This window comes from Oncorhynchus gorbuscha, linkage group LG11, assembly GCF_021184085.1.
Source record: "Oncorhynchus gorbuscha isolate QuinsamMale2020 ecotype Even-year linkage group LG11, OgorEven_v1.0, whole genome shotgun sequence".
NCBI lineage: Eukaryota > Metazoa > Chordata > Actinopteri > Salmoniformes > Salmonidae > Oncorhynchus > Oncorhynchus gorbuscha.
The window spans coordinates 37,130,863-37,145,339 of NC_060183.1; the positions used below are offsets into that span (position 1 = coordinate 37,130,863).

Genomic DNA, 14,477 nt, shown 5'->3' on the forward strand with positions numbered 1-14,477 from the left:
AGAAACATCTCAAGGATGATCAATGGAAACAGGATGCACCTGAACTCATTTTCAAGTCTCATAGCAAAGGGTCTGATAAGGTATAAGGTATTATAAGGTATTTCATTTATTTATTTTTAATAAATGTGCAACATTTTCTAAAAACCTGTTTTCGCTTTGTCATTATGGGGTATTGTGTGTGGATTGATGAGGGAAAAAAATATTTAAGCATTTTTAGAACAAGGCTGTAACATAACAAAATGTGGAAAATGGGTCAAGGGGTCCGAATACTTTCCAAATGCACTGTAAAACATACAAATACATGACAAAGTACAGAACAGTTATAGACAAGAAAAACATAAGATATTATATTTAATAAGACGTACAAAATACAAATAAGAGTTGAAATGAAGTATATATATGTACAGCAGGTATGTACGTGTAGGTATGGCAGGACCAAATTGGAGAAATAAGTAGGAACAAGTCCATGTAATGATTTTAGGTTAACAGTAAAACGTTGAAATCAGCCCTAGCATTAACAGGAAGCCAGGCTAGAGGCAAGATTCTAGTCAAGATTCTAGCTGCCACATTTTGAACTAACTGAAGTTTATTTAGTGCCTTATATCTGGTAGCCAGAGATAAGTATTGTAATCTTGAAGTGACAAAAGCATGGATATGGTTTTCTGCATCATTTTTGTACAAATTTTTCAGATTTTTGCAATGCTACGAAGAAGCTGCTCTTGAAATATGTTCGTCAAAAGAGAGATCAGGATACAGAGACGACTGTACAATCATCAAAATTCATTGTCAGATCTGACAGCATACGTTTCTTGGGACCTAAAACTAGCATCTCTGTTTTGTTTGAGTTTAAAAGTAACAACATTTCCGTCATCCACTTCCTAATTTCTAAACCCAATTTTAGGGCTTCACCATGTTTCATCGAAATGTACAGCTGTGTGTCGTCTACATTGCAGTACAAGTTGACATTGTGTTTCAAAATGACATCACCAGGAGGTAGCATATATAGTCAAAACAATAGTGGTCCTAGAACGGAACCTTGAGGAACACTGAAACTTACCATTGATTTGTCAGATGACAAACCATCCACAAAGATGAACTGATATCTTTCTGACAGAGATCAGCTAAACCAGGGAGGAATTTGTCCTCGTAGACCAATTAGGGTTTCGAATCTAAAGAATATGGTGATTGATGGTGTTGAAAGTGGCACTAAGGTCTACGAGCACAGAGCCTTGGTCTGAAGCCATTAAAAGGTCATTTTACCACCTTCACAAGTGCGGTCTCAGTGCTATGATCGCGTCTAAACCTAGACGGAAGTGTTTCTTATGCATTATTTGTCTTCAAGAAGGCAGTGAGTTGGTGAGCAAAGGATTTTCCAAAATCTCTTGAGAGGAATGGGAGATTCGATATGGGCCGATAGTGCTTTGAATATTCCGGATTTTTCAGGCGAGACTTTATTACTGCCACTTTTAGAGAGTTTGGTACACATCCAGAGGATAGGGATCCATTTATTATGTTTAACATCGGCGTGCCAAGCACAGGAATTAGCTCTTTCAGTAGTTTAGTTGGAATTAGGGTCCAGTAGACAGCTGGAAGGTTTAGAGGCCATGACCATTTTAGTGAATGTTTGAGAGATACAGGATTAAAAAACTTGAGTGTCTCCATTGATCCGAGGTCCTGCAGTTCTGTGCAGACAACTGAGTTTTGGAAAAATATGCATATTCAAAGAGGAGTCCGTAATTTGTTTTCTAATGATCATGATCTTTTCGTCGAAGAAGTTCATGAATTCATCACTGCTGAAGTGAAGTCAATCTTCACTTGGAGAAAGCTACTTTTAAGTTAGCTTTGCGACAGAAATGTTGGATAGTTTTTATTCTCCTCAATCAGCTTAGAAAAGTAGGCTGATCGAGCAGAAGTAAGGGACTATTGCACAGTACTGTCTTTTCAAGCTAGTCAGAAGACTTCCAATTTGGTGGAGTGCCAATGATGGTACTGAAAGCCTTTTGGAGTGGGTCTGTGGGCTTCTTAATGTGAATATTGAAGTCACCAAACATGAATATAATCTGCCATGACGACGAGGTCCAGGAGGTCTGTAAACAGTAGCTATAAAAAGTGATGTTAGCAACACCTCCGCCTTTGTGCGATACGCGGGGTATAGGGTCACTAGTGTAACCAGGAGGAGAGACCTCATTTAACGCAGTAAATTAATTAGGCTTAAACCAGGTTCCAGTCAGGCCAATCACATCAAGTTTATGATCAGTGATTAGTTCATTGACTGTGACTGCCATTGAAGTGTTTTATCTAATATTAAGTTGTGCCATTTTGAGATGTAAGGTATTATCACAATCTCTTGAATTAATGACATTAATGGAGGAGGTCTTTATTCCAGTGAGATTGCTAAGGCAAACACCACCATGTATAGTTTTGCCTGACCTACATTAAGGCACAGACACATCTCAATGGGGAAAACTGGGCTGACTAAACTGACAGTGCTAGGGACAGACTCCACTAAGCTGGCAGGCTTGCTAACAGCCTACTGCCTGGCCTGCACCCTATCTCATTGAGGAACTAGATTAATTAGAGCCCTGTCTACATTGATAAATAAAATGAGAGCACCCTTCCAGCCAGGATGGAGTCTGTCACTCTTCAGCAGGTCAGGCTTGGTCATGTTTGTGGTTAGTCCCAGAAGGTTATTATCTTTTGGACTAGCGATTGAGTTGTGCGAGCCTGCTGTAGAGCTCATCACTCCCGCTAACTGTGCTACTGTTCTCATGCATGAGTGTGTGTCCCTCGGTGCCTTGGAGAACTCAAGGGAACCCTTGTGTGTGTAGGCAGGATAGACCAGGCAGGCAAGCAGTAGATAGCCCAGTCTTTTGATCCAGTCTACTGGTCTTGGATCCTCTCCTCTCTCTTTCCACAGATATTTGCCCACCATTACACTGCCGTACCATTCCTCAACTCAGACAAACAGACACAGACTCTTTATCAGGCTACCGTGAGAAAGCAACCACAAGGGTGATAAGAGGGGCACTTTCTGCCCAAAATGTCTCAGTCTCACAGTTTCATGTGTATTTGCTTTCTGCCGGTCCCACTTGCTCAAGCTGTTAGAAAACATCTTGAGAATTTCCATGGGAACTCTTTCTTTCTGCCAGAGAGCAAATACTGTGGGCATATCTGTCAGTTAATGTCTGCCTGTGCCACTTTGTGTGCCAGTCTCACACGAGAAACAGGGCTACTGTAAACCGAGAGGGGACACGGCACTTTCATTACTTCCTTCACAGTCTCTTTTCACTCAAAACATTACACTGAAATAGTGTTGAAAAAGGGGGCCCAGCTACAATGAAATAGCCTACTTTAATGCCAATGACCGAAACGTTCGAGTGCAATAGCTAATACTGAAATAGTGTTATAAAGGAGGCATACATCAGCGTGGAGGGGTTGTTTTCATACACAGCACCTCAGGGATGGGCGACTTTGATGGGGGTGGGGGCCACAAAAAAATCCAAACTCATCGTGAGGGGCCACAGTTGCTCACAGGTCTTGCGTACCTACATGTGCGTAAAATCACTGGGGATGTCCTCCGCCCCATCAAAAAGAAAAGAAGCCATATTACAACCTGTGTGTTGTGATAATTGCCTTGTTTGCTCTATAACTTGCTAATTCATATGCCTTTCGACCATGATATGTAGTCCTAAAGGCCGAGACAATATCAAGACACAGTGGCAGAATAAATTCAACCACACCTTTGTTTTTATCACAAAACCTGATAGCAACCTCTGTCCAGTGAAGTCCACAAAGCATATTGCATGTGCAGTAACAGACAGTTTCATGACACGGTCAAGCAAGTTAATGTTTCCTACATTTTTGGACCACGAAACAAATATTGATTTAGAACCAAAGAGAGTTACCGCAAGTCGCAAAGAAAACTGGAGCTGCCTCCGCTATTCCAGCACCATTTCAACTTCAACATTTCAACAATATCAAATCACCTTTGCTTGTCTAATACAGTGGCAACTAAAAGATACCTAAAACAACTCAGTCCAATCAACATAAGCTAAATGAAGTGGCTGTCCATGGTTCTGATTTTTGTGTTTTCGCGTGTGTGTGCGTGCACGTTTGTGCAAGTAGAAAAACATCTTGATTCACCCTACTTGTAGAGAAACACCAATGCCATCCTCCTCTCTTTCTTGTTGACAAAACGTCTATCACTCTACCATACAGTACACGCTTTTATTTTTTTGTTGTCCGAGGCTACCTGGCTAAAATCCTCGCTCGCTAGCCTAATTTCCATTAATGGGCACTGTTAGTTAACATTAACCTTCTACATCTAGCTACATATTGAACTTCCATCCTCTCAGGCCAGGGACACAACAATGTATGAATTAATGGTTGGATCAGAATCACCGTTATAATCATTGGCCAGTATGAAGAATTAAGTAAAACCACAAGTTCAAATCCCTATCTCAATCCATAGCTAATTTAGGAAATGGCCAATTTTAGCTAGCTTACTAGCTAGCCACCGGAGTACAACAACACAACGAGATGCAGTAATTCAAGTTTTTCCTGTCAATGACGTATGCTCTCAATGGAATTTGATAGGAGTGACGCCGAATCCAAGCCGGCTTCCCTTGACACTTTTCTTGACCATTTACAGTTGAGCTCGCTCAGCTTAGATCAATGCCGATTGGAAAAAAAAAATGTACTTTTTTTTTTAACTCACTGGCTTCCCTTGCCTTCAATGCTACAGACAGCAACGATGTTGTGCTAGTTTGGACCAGACAGCATCAGATAGATGGTCTACACATAGAGAGACAGAGGGGCGCTGTTCTGCTCTCTCTGATTTATTCTCCTGTGAGATGCACTCAGACTCTTGCGAATTTAAGGAAATGTATGAAACACAGAGAGACAAAAGGTCAATTATTTTTTTATTTTTTTATTGGTACATTGCTTGGGGAAGACTGGCTTCCCTTGGCATCCATGAATACTTGCACTGCTGACTGCTAGCCTAACTTACCAAAACGTTTTGATGACATGGGCTAATTGAGTGACATAACAAGAGAAAAAGCGCTGATCCATAACCAAATTTCGAAATGACACCTTGTGTATTCTACTATTCTAACATGCAACAGTAAGTTGAGAGCCCAACTGAGTTCCCGCAAAACATTGATCCAAGGGCCGTCAAAAGGGTTCCGCATTCCTTTGGCCCGCAAGCTGCCCGTTGCCCATCCCCGATATACTTATATTCACACATAAAATGGGTAGGTACTTCAACTTGAAAAAGACAGTCCCGAAACTGCATGTCTAGTATGTTTGCTCACCATGTATGTCTAGTATGTGTGCTCTGTGAGTGTGTATCTTGGCATATTTGGTCAGTCTGAAAGTGTTCTGTTCTGTGTGTGTGTGTGTATATATATATATGTGTGTGTGTGTGTGTGTGTGTGTGTGTGTGTGTGTGTGTGTGTGTGTGTGTGTGTGTGTGTGTGTGTGTGTGTGTGTGTGTGTGTGTGTGTGTGTGTGTGTGTGTGTGTGTGTGTGTGTGTGTGTGTGTGTGTGTGTGTGTGTGTGTGTGTGTGTACAGTGCCTTCAGAAGTATTCTTACCCCTTGACTTATTCCACACCTTTGCCCACCTGGATTGTACAATATTTGCACATTATTATATTTACAATTCTTCAAGCTCTGTAAAGTTGGTTGTTGATCATTGCTAGACAGCCATTTTCAAGTCTTGCCATAGATTTTAAAGCCAATTTAAGTCAAAACTGTAACTCGCCCACTCAGGAACATTAAACGTTGTCTTGGTAAGCAACTCAAGTGTATATTTGGACTTGTATTATAGGTTATTATCCTGCCGAAAGGTGAATTTGTCTCCCAGTGTCTGTTAGAAAGCAGACTGAAGCAGGTTTTCCTCTAGGATTTTGCCTGTGCTAAGATCTATTCAGTTTATTTTTAGCCTTAAAACTATCTGCCAATGACGAGTATAACCATAACATGATGCATCCTCGACTATGCTTGTACTCAGTGATGTGTTGCCCCAAACATAGTGCTTTGTATTCAGGACATAGAGTACATTTCTTTTCCACATTTTTAGCAGTTTTACTTTAGTGCCTTATTGCAAACAGGACACATATTTTGGAATATTTTGTATTATGTACAGGCTTCCTTCCCTACAATGTTGTTGATCCATCTTCAATTTTCTCCTACCACAGCCATTAAACTGTTTTGTTTTAAAATCACCATTGGCCCTAATGGTGAAATCCCTGAGCGGTTTCCTTCCTCTCGGCAACTGAGTTAGGAAGGATGTCTGTATCTTTGTAGTGACTGGGTGTATTCATACACCATCCAAAGTGTAAGTAACATCTTCACCATGCTCAAAAGAATATTCAATATTTTTTATTTTTTTTTACCCCTTTTTCTCCCCAATTTCGTGATATCCTATTGGTATTTATAGTCTTGTCCCATCGCAGGTCGAGAGCCATGCGTCCTCCAAAACACGACCCGGCCAAGATGCACCGCTTGTTGACACACTGCCAGCCGCACCAACGGGTCGGAGGAAACACCGTACAACTGGCGACCGTGTCAGCGTGCATGCGCACGGCCCGCCACAGGAGCTGCTAGAACGTGATGGAACAAGGACATCCCAGCCGGCCAAACCCTCCCCTAACCCGGGTCAAGTGTGCGTTGCCTCATAGGCCTCCCGGTCGCAGCCGGCTGTGACACAGCCCGGGATCGAACCCGGATCTGTAGTGATGCCTCAAGCACTGCAGCTCTTTAGACTGCTGCGTACACTCGGGAAGCCTTTTTTTTATCTACCAATAGTTGCCCTTCTTGAAAAATCTCGCTGGTCTTTGTGGTTGAATCTGTGTTTGCTCGACTGAGGGACCTTACAGATAATTGTATGTGTGGGGTACATAGATGAGGTTGCCATTAAACAATCATGTTAAACACTATTATTGCACACACAGTCGATGCAAACATAATTCCACTTTGACATTATAGGGTATTGTGTGTAGGCAAAGTGACACAAAATCTACATTTAATCCATTTTAAATTCAGGCTGTAACAACAACAAAAATTGGAAAAGGTCAAAGGGTGTGAATACTTTCTGAAAGCACTGGATGTACACACACGTACACTGAGAGCATGTTTGCATGCAAAAGTGAGAGACTATGCTAAAGCACTGACTGTGCACGTCTGTGTGAATGCATCATTGTCTCGAGCCTGAGAGTGAACGTGTATTCTATTCTATTTCGATGTGAAAGCTAAACTGCAAGGGTCTCCTGAGCCATGTGTACGTGCTAGTAGTTGTGTGAGACTTGTCTGTGAAAAAGCCCCGAGCTGGGCCAGTGGTGTATTTATTTGGCACCTCTCTCAGTCCAACCAGGTGATGTGCCCTTGTACGGAAGGTCACTCGATGCTGTCAGTTCCCTTTTCCTCTCCGGATATTCCCAGCATTCTACGGGCCAGCGGAACGCAGCGCAGAGAGGAGCCGGGAACTCTGGGAACCAGGAGCAGGAAGCTAGCACCGCTCCAGTTGTTCCTTGGTTGGACCAATCGGAGCAAAGCAGAGCCGGGGAGGAGAGGTGGCGGAGAGGGCTTGATGCTGGGGCTAGGTGGGAGTACTCGAGGGCTTCAATTGTTACTGGAGCCACATCTCCCTCTGCTGATTATTGATTCACATACGTCAGACCTAAACCCACAATGACCCACATGTATTTTTTGTTGTTGTAGTTTCTTTATAGTTTGTAAACAATGAATTCCTCTACTGGGACAATCAAATATTTAATTGACTTTTAAATGAGATGTTAGTTGTTGGCTATCAATGAATCATCTGCAATAGCCTTATGACCAATACCACTGGTGATTTTAGCATGTAGATCTTGGTGGGGCAAACAAAAACAAAAACATGTGATGCATGCCAGGAAAGCACAACACAGCACTAAACAATACATTCATTGCCCAACTAACTGTTAGGGCCTACATAAAGCTGTCCCAACAGCAGTCCCAAAATCTTACCAATGCTACACCTGGCTATCAGCGAAACAGCTCATTCAGCCTCATTTATTGCCTTTAAAAAAACAGCTTATATGGCTGACTTGCTTAAACAAATGTGGGTTCTACTGACAATTCATATGTACAAGCTATGGCATAAGGGGACGACTGGCGTATATTAGGCAACCCGTAATTTCGATTAAGACATGAATGAGCGAGTTAGGACGAGTGTGGTCAATATAACTATTTGTTCAACACTTTTGGAATGTACAGTGACAGAATTCAGAACATGGGCTGTTCTTACAGTATTCTCCCTGTACACCAAGTCAGAACTCACTCCTTTCAATGGCACCCTTTTCTTGAGCGTAAAACAATTCACATCTCTTGCCACCATTAGTTTAACCCAGAGCGCCTTCTCCCTCTGACCAACAGAAACACAAACAATTATCACAAGACCAGCTCTGGTTACCCTCACCAATTCCAGCACTCTGTTTTCGCCCACCCCAAAACCACAAATGGATCTGCCAAAAGGCAAGGGTCCACTTTTCCCAGAAACTTCACTCCTACTGTCACAGACTCATCTTTATCCTGACACCCCCGGTGCTTCACCACACAACACCCATACCTCGCCCATACATTCACTTCAATTTCTCCTCCTGTCTTCTCACCCTGCTTATTCTTTGTACCAATCTTCTTTTACAAACCATCTCCCTTTTCCCTGACATTTTTAACCGACTTCAAGCTCACCGTCCTCCTCCCTCTCTCTCTTAGACCTCCTCGGCCTCTCTTTTTCCGTCCATTCCTCCTCCGTATTCCAAGTAGACGTCTCCTTATGATAATCCTGCAGTTCTCCTGACATATATCTTGTTCCTGCCTTCTTAAGGGAAGCCATTTAACTGGCTGTCACAATCTCCGTACAATCAGCACGAACCCCTCGGGATGTAGCGCTCAACAGTGCATCCCACTTATAAAGCAGCTGCTTTGTCTTGATGTTCGTATTTATCAATAGCGCTCTTCCAACCACCATCCACCGTCTCGCTTTCCTTTACCCTCCGCCTCCCTCTCCAGCAAGGTGCCCGACCACAGTGATGATGTCATACAAAAGTAAGACAATAGCTGTGTTTGAATACTCATACTAACTGCACTTACCATGCTATTTGTGATGTGAATTGAGAAGCTTTGGATTCACCTTGTTGTGCTGTGCTCATTTGAACAGGAAGGTGGCACGGCGGTTCTTCGTGGGCACATTTTGTCATCAAACCTTGACATCAAAGTCTGGCATTCTCTGGATTTATGGTGCTTTCAAGACAACTGGGAACTCAGAAAAAAACAGGTAGGAATCATGACGTCGGAGCTCTAGAAAGAGGCCCGAGTTCTCGACTTGGAACTCAGAGTTGGGTGACTGTTCAAAATGTATTTTCCCAGTCGGACCTCGTTTTTTCAGAATTCCCAGTTGTCTTGAACTCAATGAAGTCTGAGATTTCCCTGTTCCGAGTTTCCAGTTGTTTTGAACGCGACAGAGGTCATGCTGGATTGACAGCATGGCCTATGTTGAATGTTTATCCTTTTAAGCTTGGAAAAGAGACCCTTAAACCCAGACTTGGACCACAGTCTAGTGATTGCTTTGCAATGCTTGCAGTTAGGCACTGAGTCCTTCCAAACCACTCATTGTTGAATTTGCGATTTCCAAATTGTTGTGTAATGTTTATATCCAATGGCCGATGATCACTATACGATTTATCTATAATTTCTCTTCATAATTTCTCTTCATGTGACAAGGATTTAAAAGGATTTCCCAGTAGATTGTCAACTTGATTCATGATGATGAAGATTTTGAAAGTTTTATGTTGACATAATCAGTCCAATCAAAGTTACAGTAGATATGATGTGATTTGACGTTATTTTTTTCTGTGGCCAATGACCTTGATCCTTCTTGGATGGGCACCTCTAATGTAACTCTATGGCTGCACCCAATGTGCTTAAATATTTGAGCTCTCCCCATAGAGTTTGTGGTGAGGGAGTGTCCCCATGAGTGACAGAACACTGAGCCAATCATGTCGTAACTAGAGAACATTACCAATCGCCACCACAGAAAGCACTGAGCTTGGCTGAAACACTTGCATTTTGGGGATGCCTTACTCAAGAAAGCAAAAAAAGTGACCATGTTTGTATGCAGCTTTATTAACTGTTTGCAAACTGATATGTGACATATATTAATGTCCAAAAAACATGCAAAACAGGCACAACAGGCACACCAACAACAACAAAAAATGTGTCGCCACTGACATTGGCTGCACGGAGTTTCAATAAGAGAAATCCTATGCAGCCTTGTTTACAAGTTCAAACACTTGAATCTGAGATGTAATCAGGGGTGTGTCACGCCCCGACCTTAGAGATCCTTTTTATTCTCTGTTTTGCTTAGGTCAGGGTGTGACTAGGGTGGGTAGTCTAGTTTTTTCATTTCTATGTTGGCCTGGTATGGTCCCTAATCAGAGGCAGCTGTCTATCGTTGTCTCTGATTGGGGATCATATTTAGGCAGCCTTTTCCCACTGTTTTTTTTGTGGGATCTTGTTTTTGTATTGTTGCCTTTGAGCACGACAAAGCTGCACGGTCGTTTCTTTGCTCTTTATTGTTTTTGTGCCGCTTCTCATAATGAAAGATGATGAACCCAAACCACGCTGCACTTTGGTCCGATTCATGGAACAACATTCGTGACAGGGTGAAAGTAAGGCGATATGGTCCGGTATGGCGTCCCGTAAAATAAATTATGTGGGTATGCCATACCGGTAAAACGTGAGCCTTTCACAATTAATACAACATGTCCAGAAGACTATATGCTATTATACCATTATTTAACATTACTGCATGTCAGACGCAATTAAGATTAAGATTAGTGAATTGATCGGAAACCGGTTGGCATACTCTCCAAATTGCATTGTGGTTTGTGGGGAACACTTACATTTTGTGGAGGCGGATATGAGTGGCCGAGACCAAGGTGCGCGTGGACAACAGTGGATGATGCATCAATTCAGGCTACAAGTGTAGGCCTAATGACAATCGCAGAATATCATTTGTATTTGTATTTATTATGAATCCATGTTAGTTTCTGTAGGAGCAGCTACTCGTCCTGGGGTCCAGCAAAATTCAGGCAGTTTATACCATTTTAAAACATTACAAAATATTCACAACACACTGTGTGCCCTCAGGCCCCTACTCCACCACTTCCACATATCTACAGTACTAAATCCATGTGTATGTATAGTGCGTACGTTGTGTGTGTGTGTGTGTGTGTGTGTGTGTGTGTGTGTGTGTGTGTGTGTGTGTGTGTGTGTGTGTGTGTGTGTGTGTGTGTGTGTGTGTGTGTGTGTGTGTGTGTGTGTGTGTGTGTGTGATAATGTTTGTTTTGCTTCACAGTTCCTGTTGTTCCATAGGGTGTTTTTTTAACCCTCACATTAACCCTTAAAATCTATAAATCATATTTTCCCATCAAAGCTAACCCTCTGCCCCCTCCCTCAACCATTCCTCCTCCCTCCCATTTTGAAATGTCAGACTGTAGTTGGCACCCGCCCTCCCCTGGCCCCTATACCCAAGGCCCCTCACTGAGTGCTGTACACACCGCTGAGCAGGCGACTCTTCTTCTCCTCCTTCTGGCTCTCGTTCTTCAGGTCAGCAAACACCTGGGAGAAGAAGTTAGGGTCTGTGTTCATCTGGAGCATCTTGACACTCATCAGCTTGGTGATGGTCATGCAGCGGATCCAGAAGGTCTGCCTGCAGGTGTCCACCAGGAAGGGTTTCAGGGGGTAGGCGATCTCGTTGCCCATGTAGGAGCAGGTCGTATAGAGGCAGGTGAGCAGCACAGCATGCAGCTCGTGCAAGGTGGCCACCTCGGAGGAAACCGCCTCGCGGCACAGCATGTAGAGGAAGACCACAGCGGCCGGATTGATGCAGCTCTGGTTCTGATAGCAGTTGTCCAGCAGATAACGGTCCACCACCCGCAGCCACAGCACCGGGTCCATGGAAGACATGTCCTGGAGCCGGTAGCAGCGCCGGCACAGGAACTCACCCAGGCAGCGCAGCAGCTCGCCGGTTGTAGCGTGGACCATCACCAGCCTCCTGGGAGTGTCGAGGTCTTGGATGGTCACCATCTGGGGCGTGTTGGGGGCCATGTTTGAGTTGGATAAGGGGGCCGTCTCGACCAACAAGGCGGCGTTGTTGGAGCTGTTGGAGATGGCTGGAGTGCTCTGGTCCTGGGTGGACAGCTTGTCACAGGACTGAGACTTCTCCAGGGTGAGGGTGGATGGGTTGGAGAAGGACTGAGACTTCTCCAGGTTCTCATTTCTCAGATGGGCAATGTTGTTTTGGTTGGTGTTCTCATGGGCCTGCACCTTCTTGGAGCTCTTCTTCTTCACACTCCGCCTCCATGGTGAGTAGCGCTTCAGAGTCTTGTCTTTTGCGCTCTTACCGGTCTGGACTTCCATCAAGTAGCCCACAGTGTCCGGCCCATCTTTGAAGAGGACTGCCTTCTTGCGGAGCGAGATAGACATTGCGGTTCCCATGGTCAATAGTGCCTGTGGAAAACAAAATGCTTCAATATTAGCAAAATGAAATGCATGGCATCAGTTCGGTTGGCCTAGCTAGCACACCTCTGGCTGTCTCTGAAATGGCAACCTATTCCATATAAAGTGCACTGCTTTTGACCATGGCCCAAAAGGGTCTGGTCAAAAGCAGTGCTTTATACAGGAAACAGGGTTCCATTTGGGACAGATTCTAAATCACAGTATTAAGCATAGGCATTAGTGCTCTGTGTTCATAAACATGAGCAATATAACATTCCAAAGTGAAACAAAAATATTACTCACTGATTTCAAGTTGATATGTAAAAAAGATATTTGTATATTTTTGTTAATTGAAAGATAAAGACGGGTTGTCCAGTGCTTTGAGTTCAAGGCTGTTATGGTTGTGACCATCAGAATTGTCCAAGGTTCTGAAATCGAGTTTCCACGTCGTAATAAAGACGTATGTCATAGAGGCGATTTTGTGAAAGATTATACATTTGATGTTGGCAAAAATAAATAAATAAACAAATAAATAAAGTCTGACGTTCAACGTGATAAAATTTGCCTCATATTTGATACAGCCCAGCTCAATAATTTGAAAACGAAATAACCTCTGAGTGTCTGTTACGTCACGGCGTTACATTTCTGTCCTTCGTGGCTGAATAACATGTATCTGGCGAGTGTTTTGCATGGATATCAATGGTCTGTCAAATTATATTGGCAGCTCTGTCAGGCTCCCGCTTATCTCGTTCACCAGCAGACTATTCTTCCCCCTAAATTGTGCTTTAGTGAATTCACTTCAGCAATCTACTCCAATAATGCGCATTTGGCCTGGGGACGAATATTTGCGCGCCTATAATCGCTATTTGAAGTGGGGAGCATACAGGCCTTCTTCTATGTCAGGACTGACTGGAGGGCTAGCTTAAAATGCGCTATAAAATTAGGCTAAATTGCATTTTCATTTAAAACGCAACATAAGAACCAGCAGTAGCTGAATTAAAAGCTTATACAACTTCATTCAAACGTTTTTAAATCATTTAAAAAATCATACAACAGTTCTGTGGTTACTGGTACTTTACTTGAGAAGGTATATATATTTTTTACTCTCTCTCTACTCTATTTCTTTTACTTCTACTTGACAACATTCAGAAAGAAAAGATGTGCTCGTTACATTTCCAATGCTCAGGCAGGACAGCAAAACGGTCAAATTCATACACTTATTAAGAGAACTCATCCCTACTGCCTCTGATCTGGTTTGTAAAATATTGTTAGACTGTGCCCCTGGCTTTCCATAAATAAATTAAAACAAGAACATCTGTTTTTGAAATCTAATATTACTGCTTGCGTCAGTTACTTGATGTGGAATAGAGTTCCATGTAGTCATGGCTCTATGTAGTACTGTGTGCCTCCCATAGTCTGTCCTGGACATGGGGACTGTGAAGAGACCTCTTGTGGCATGTCTTGTGGGGTATACATGGGTGTCCGAGATGTGTGCCAGTATTTTAGACAGACAGCTCGGTGCATTCAACATGTCAATACCTCTCATAAATAAAAGTAGTGATGAAGTCTATCTCTCCTCCACTTGCAGCCAGGAGAGATTGACATGCATATTATTAATATGAGCTCTCTGTGCACATCCAAGGGCCAGCAGTGCTGCCCTGTTCTGAGCCAATTGCAATTTTCCTAAGTACCTTTTTGCAGCACCTGACCACATGGCTGAACAGTAGTCAAGGTGCGACAAAACTAGGGCCTGTAGGACCTGCCTTGTTGATAGTGTGTTTAGAAGGCAGGACATCGCTTTATTATAGACAGACTTCTCCCCATCTTAGCTACTACTGCATCAATATGTTTTGACCATGACAGTTTACAATCTAGTGTTACTCCAAGCAATTTAGTCATCTCAATTTGCTCAATTTCCACATTATTTATTGCATCA

At 43.0% G+C, this 14,477-nt stretch overlaps 1 protein-coding gene across 1 annotated transcript; it reads right to left on the bottom strand.

The window, feature by feature from the left end:
* Positions 1-7,399: 7,399 nt before the first annotated feature.
* On the bottom strand, positions 7,400-13,276 carry LOC124047652 (cyclin-dependent kinase 5 activator 1-like). The gene is made up of 3 exons (XM_046367967.1): positions 12,845-13,276; positions 11,586-12,553; positions 7,400-7,601 (listed from the first exon to the last, which is right to left on the bottom strand). The coding sequence occupies exons 1-3, from the start codon at positions 12,950-12,952 to the stop codon at positions 7,400-7,402; spliced, it is 1,278 nt and encodes a 425-aa protein (XP_046223923.1). The 5' UTR covers positions 12,953-13,276.
* Positions 13,277-14,477: the final 1,201 nt, after the last annotated feature.

Bases quoted from the DNA above. Each gene is read 5' to 3' on its own strand.
- LOC124047652 (XM_046367967.1), bottom strand. From the start codon at position 12,952: ATGGTCACAACCATAACAGCCTTGAACTCAAAGCACTGGACAACCCGT. The intron at 12,554-12,844 runs GTGAGTAATATT...TGTTTTCCACAG, and splicing joins TACATATCAACTTGAAATCA to GCACTATTGACCATGGGAAC. The intron at 7,602-11,585 runs GTGAGGGGCCTT...ACTCCCACCTAG, and splicing joins AGCGGTGTGTACAGCACTCA to CCCCAGCATCAAGCCCTCTC.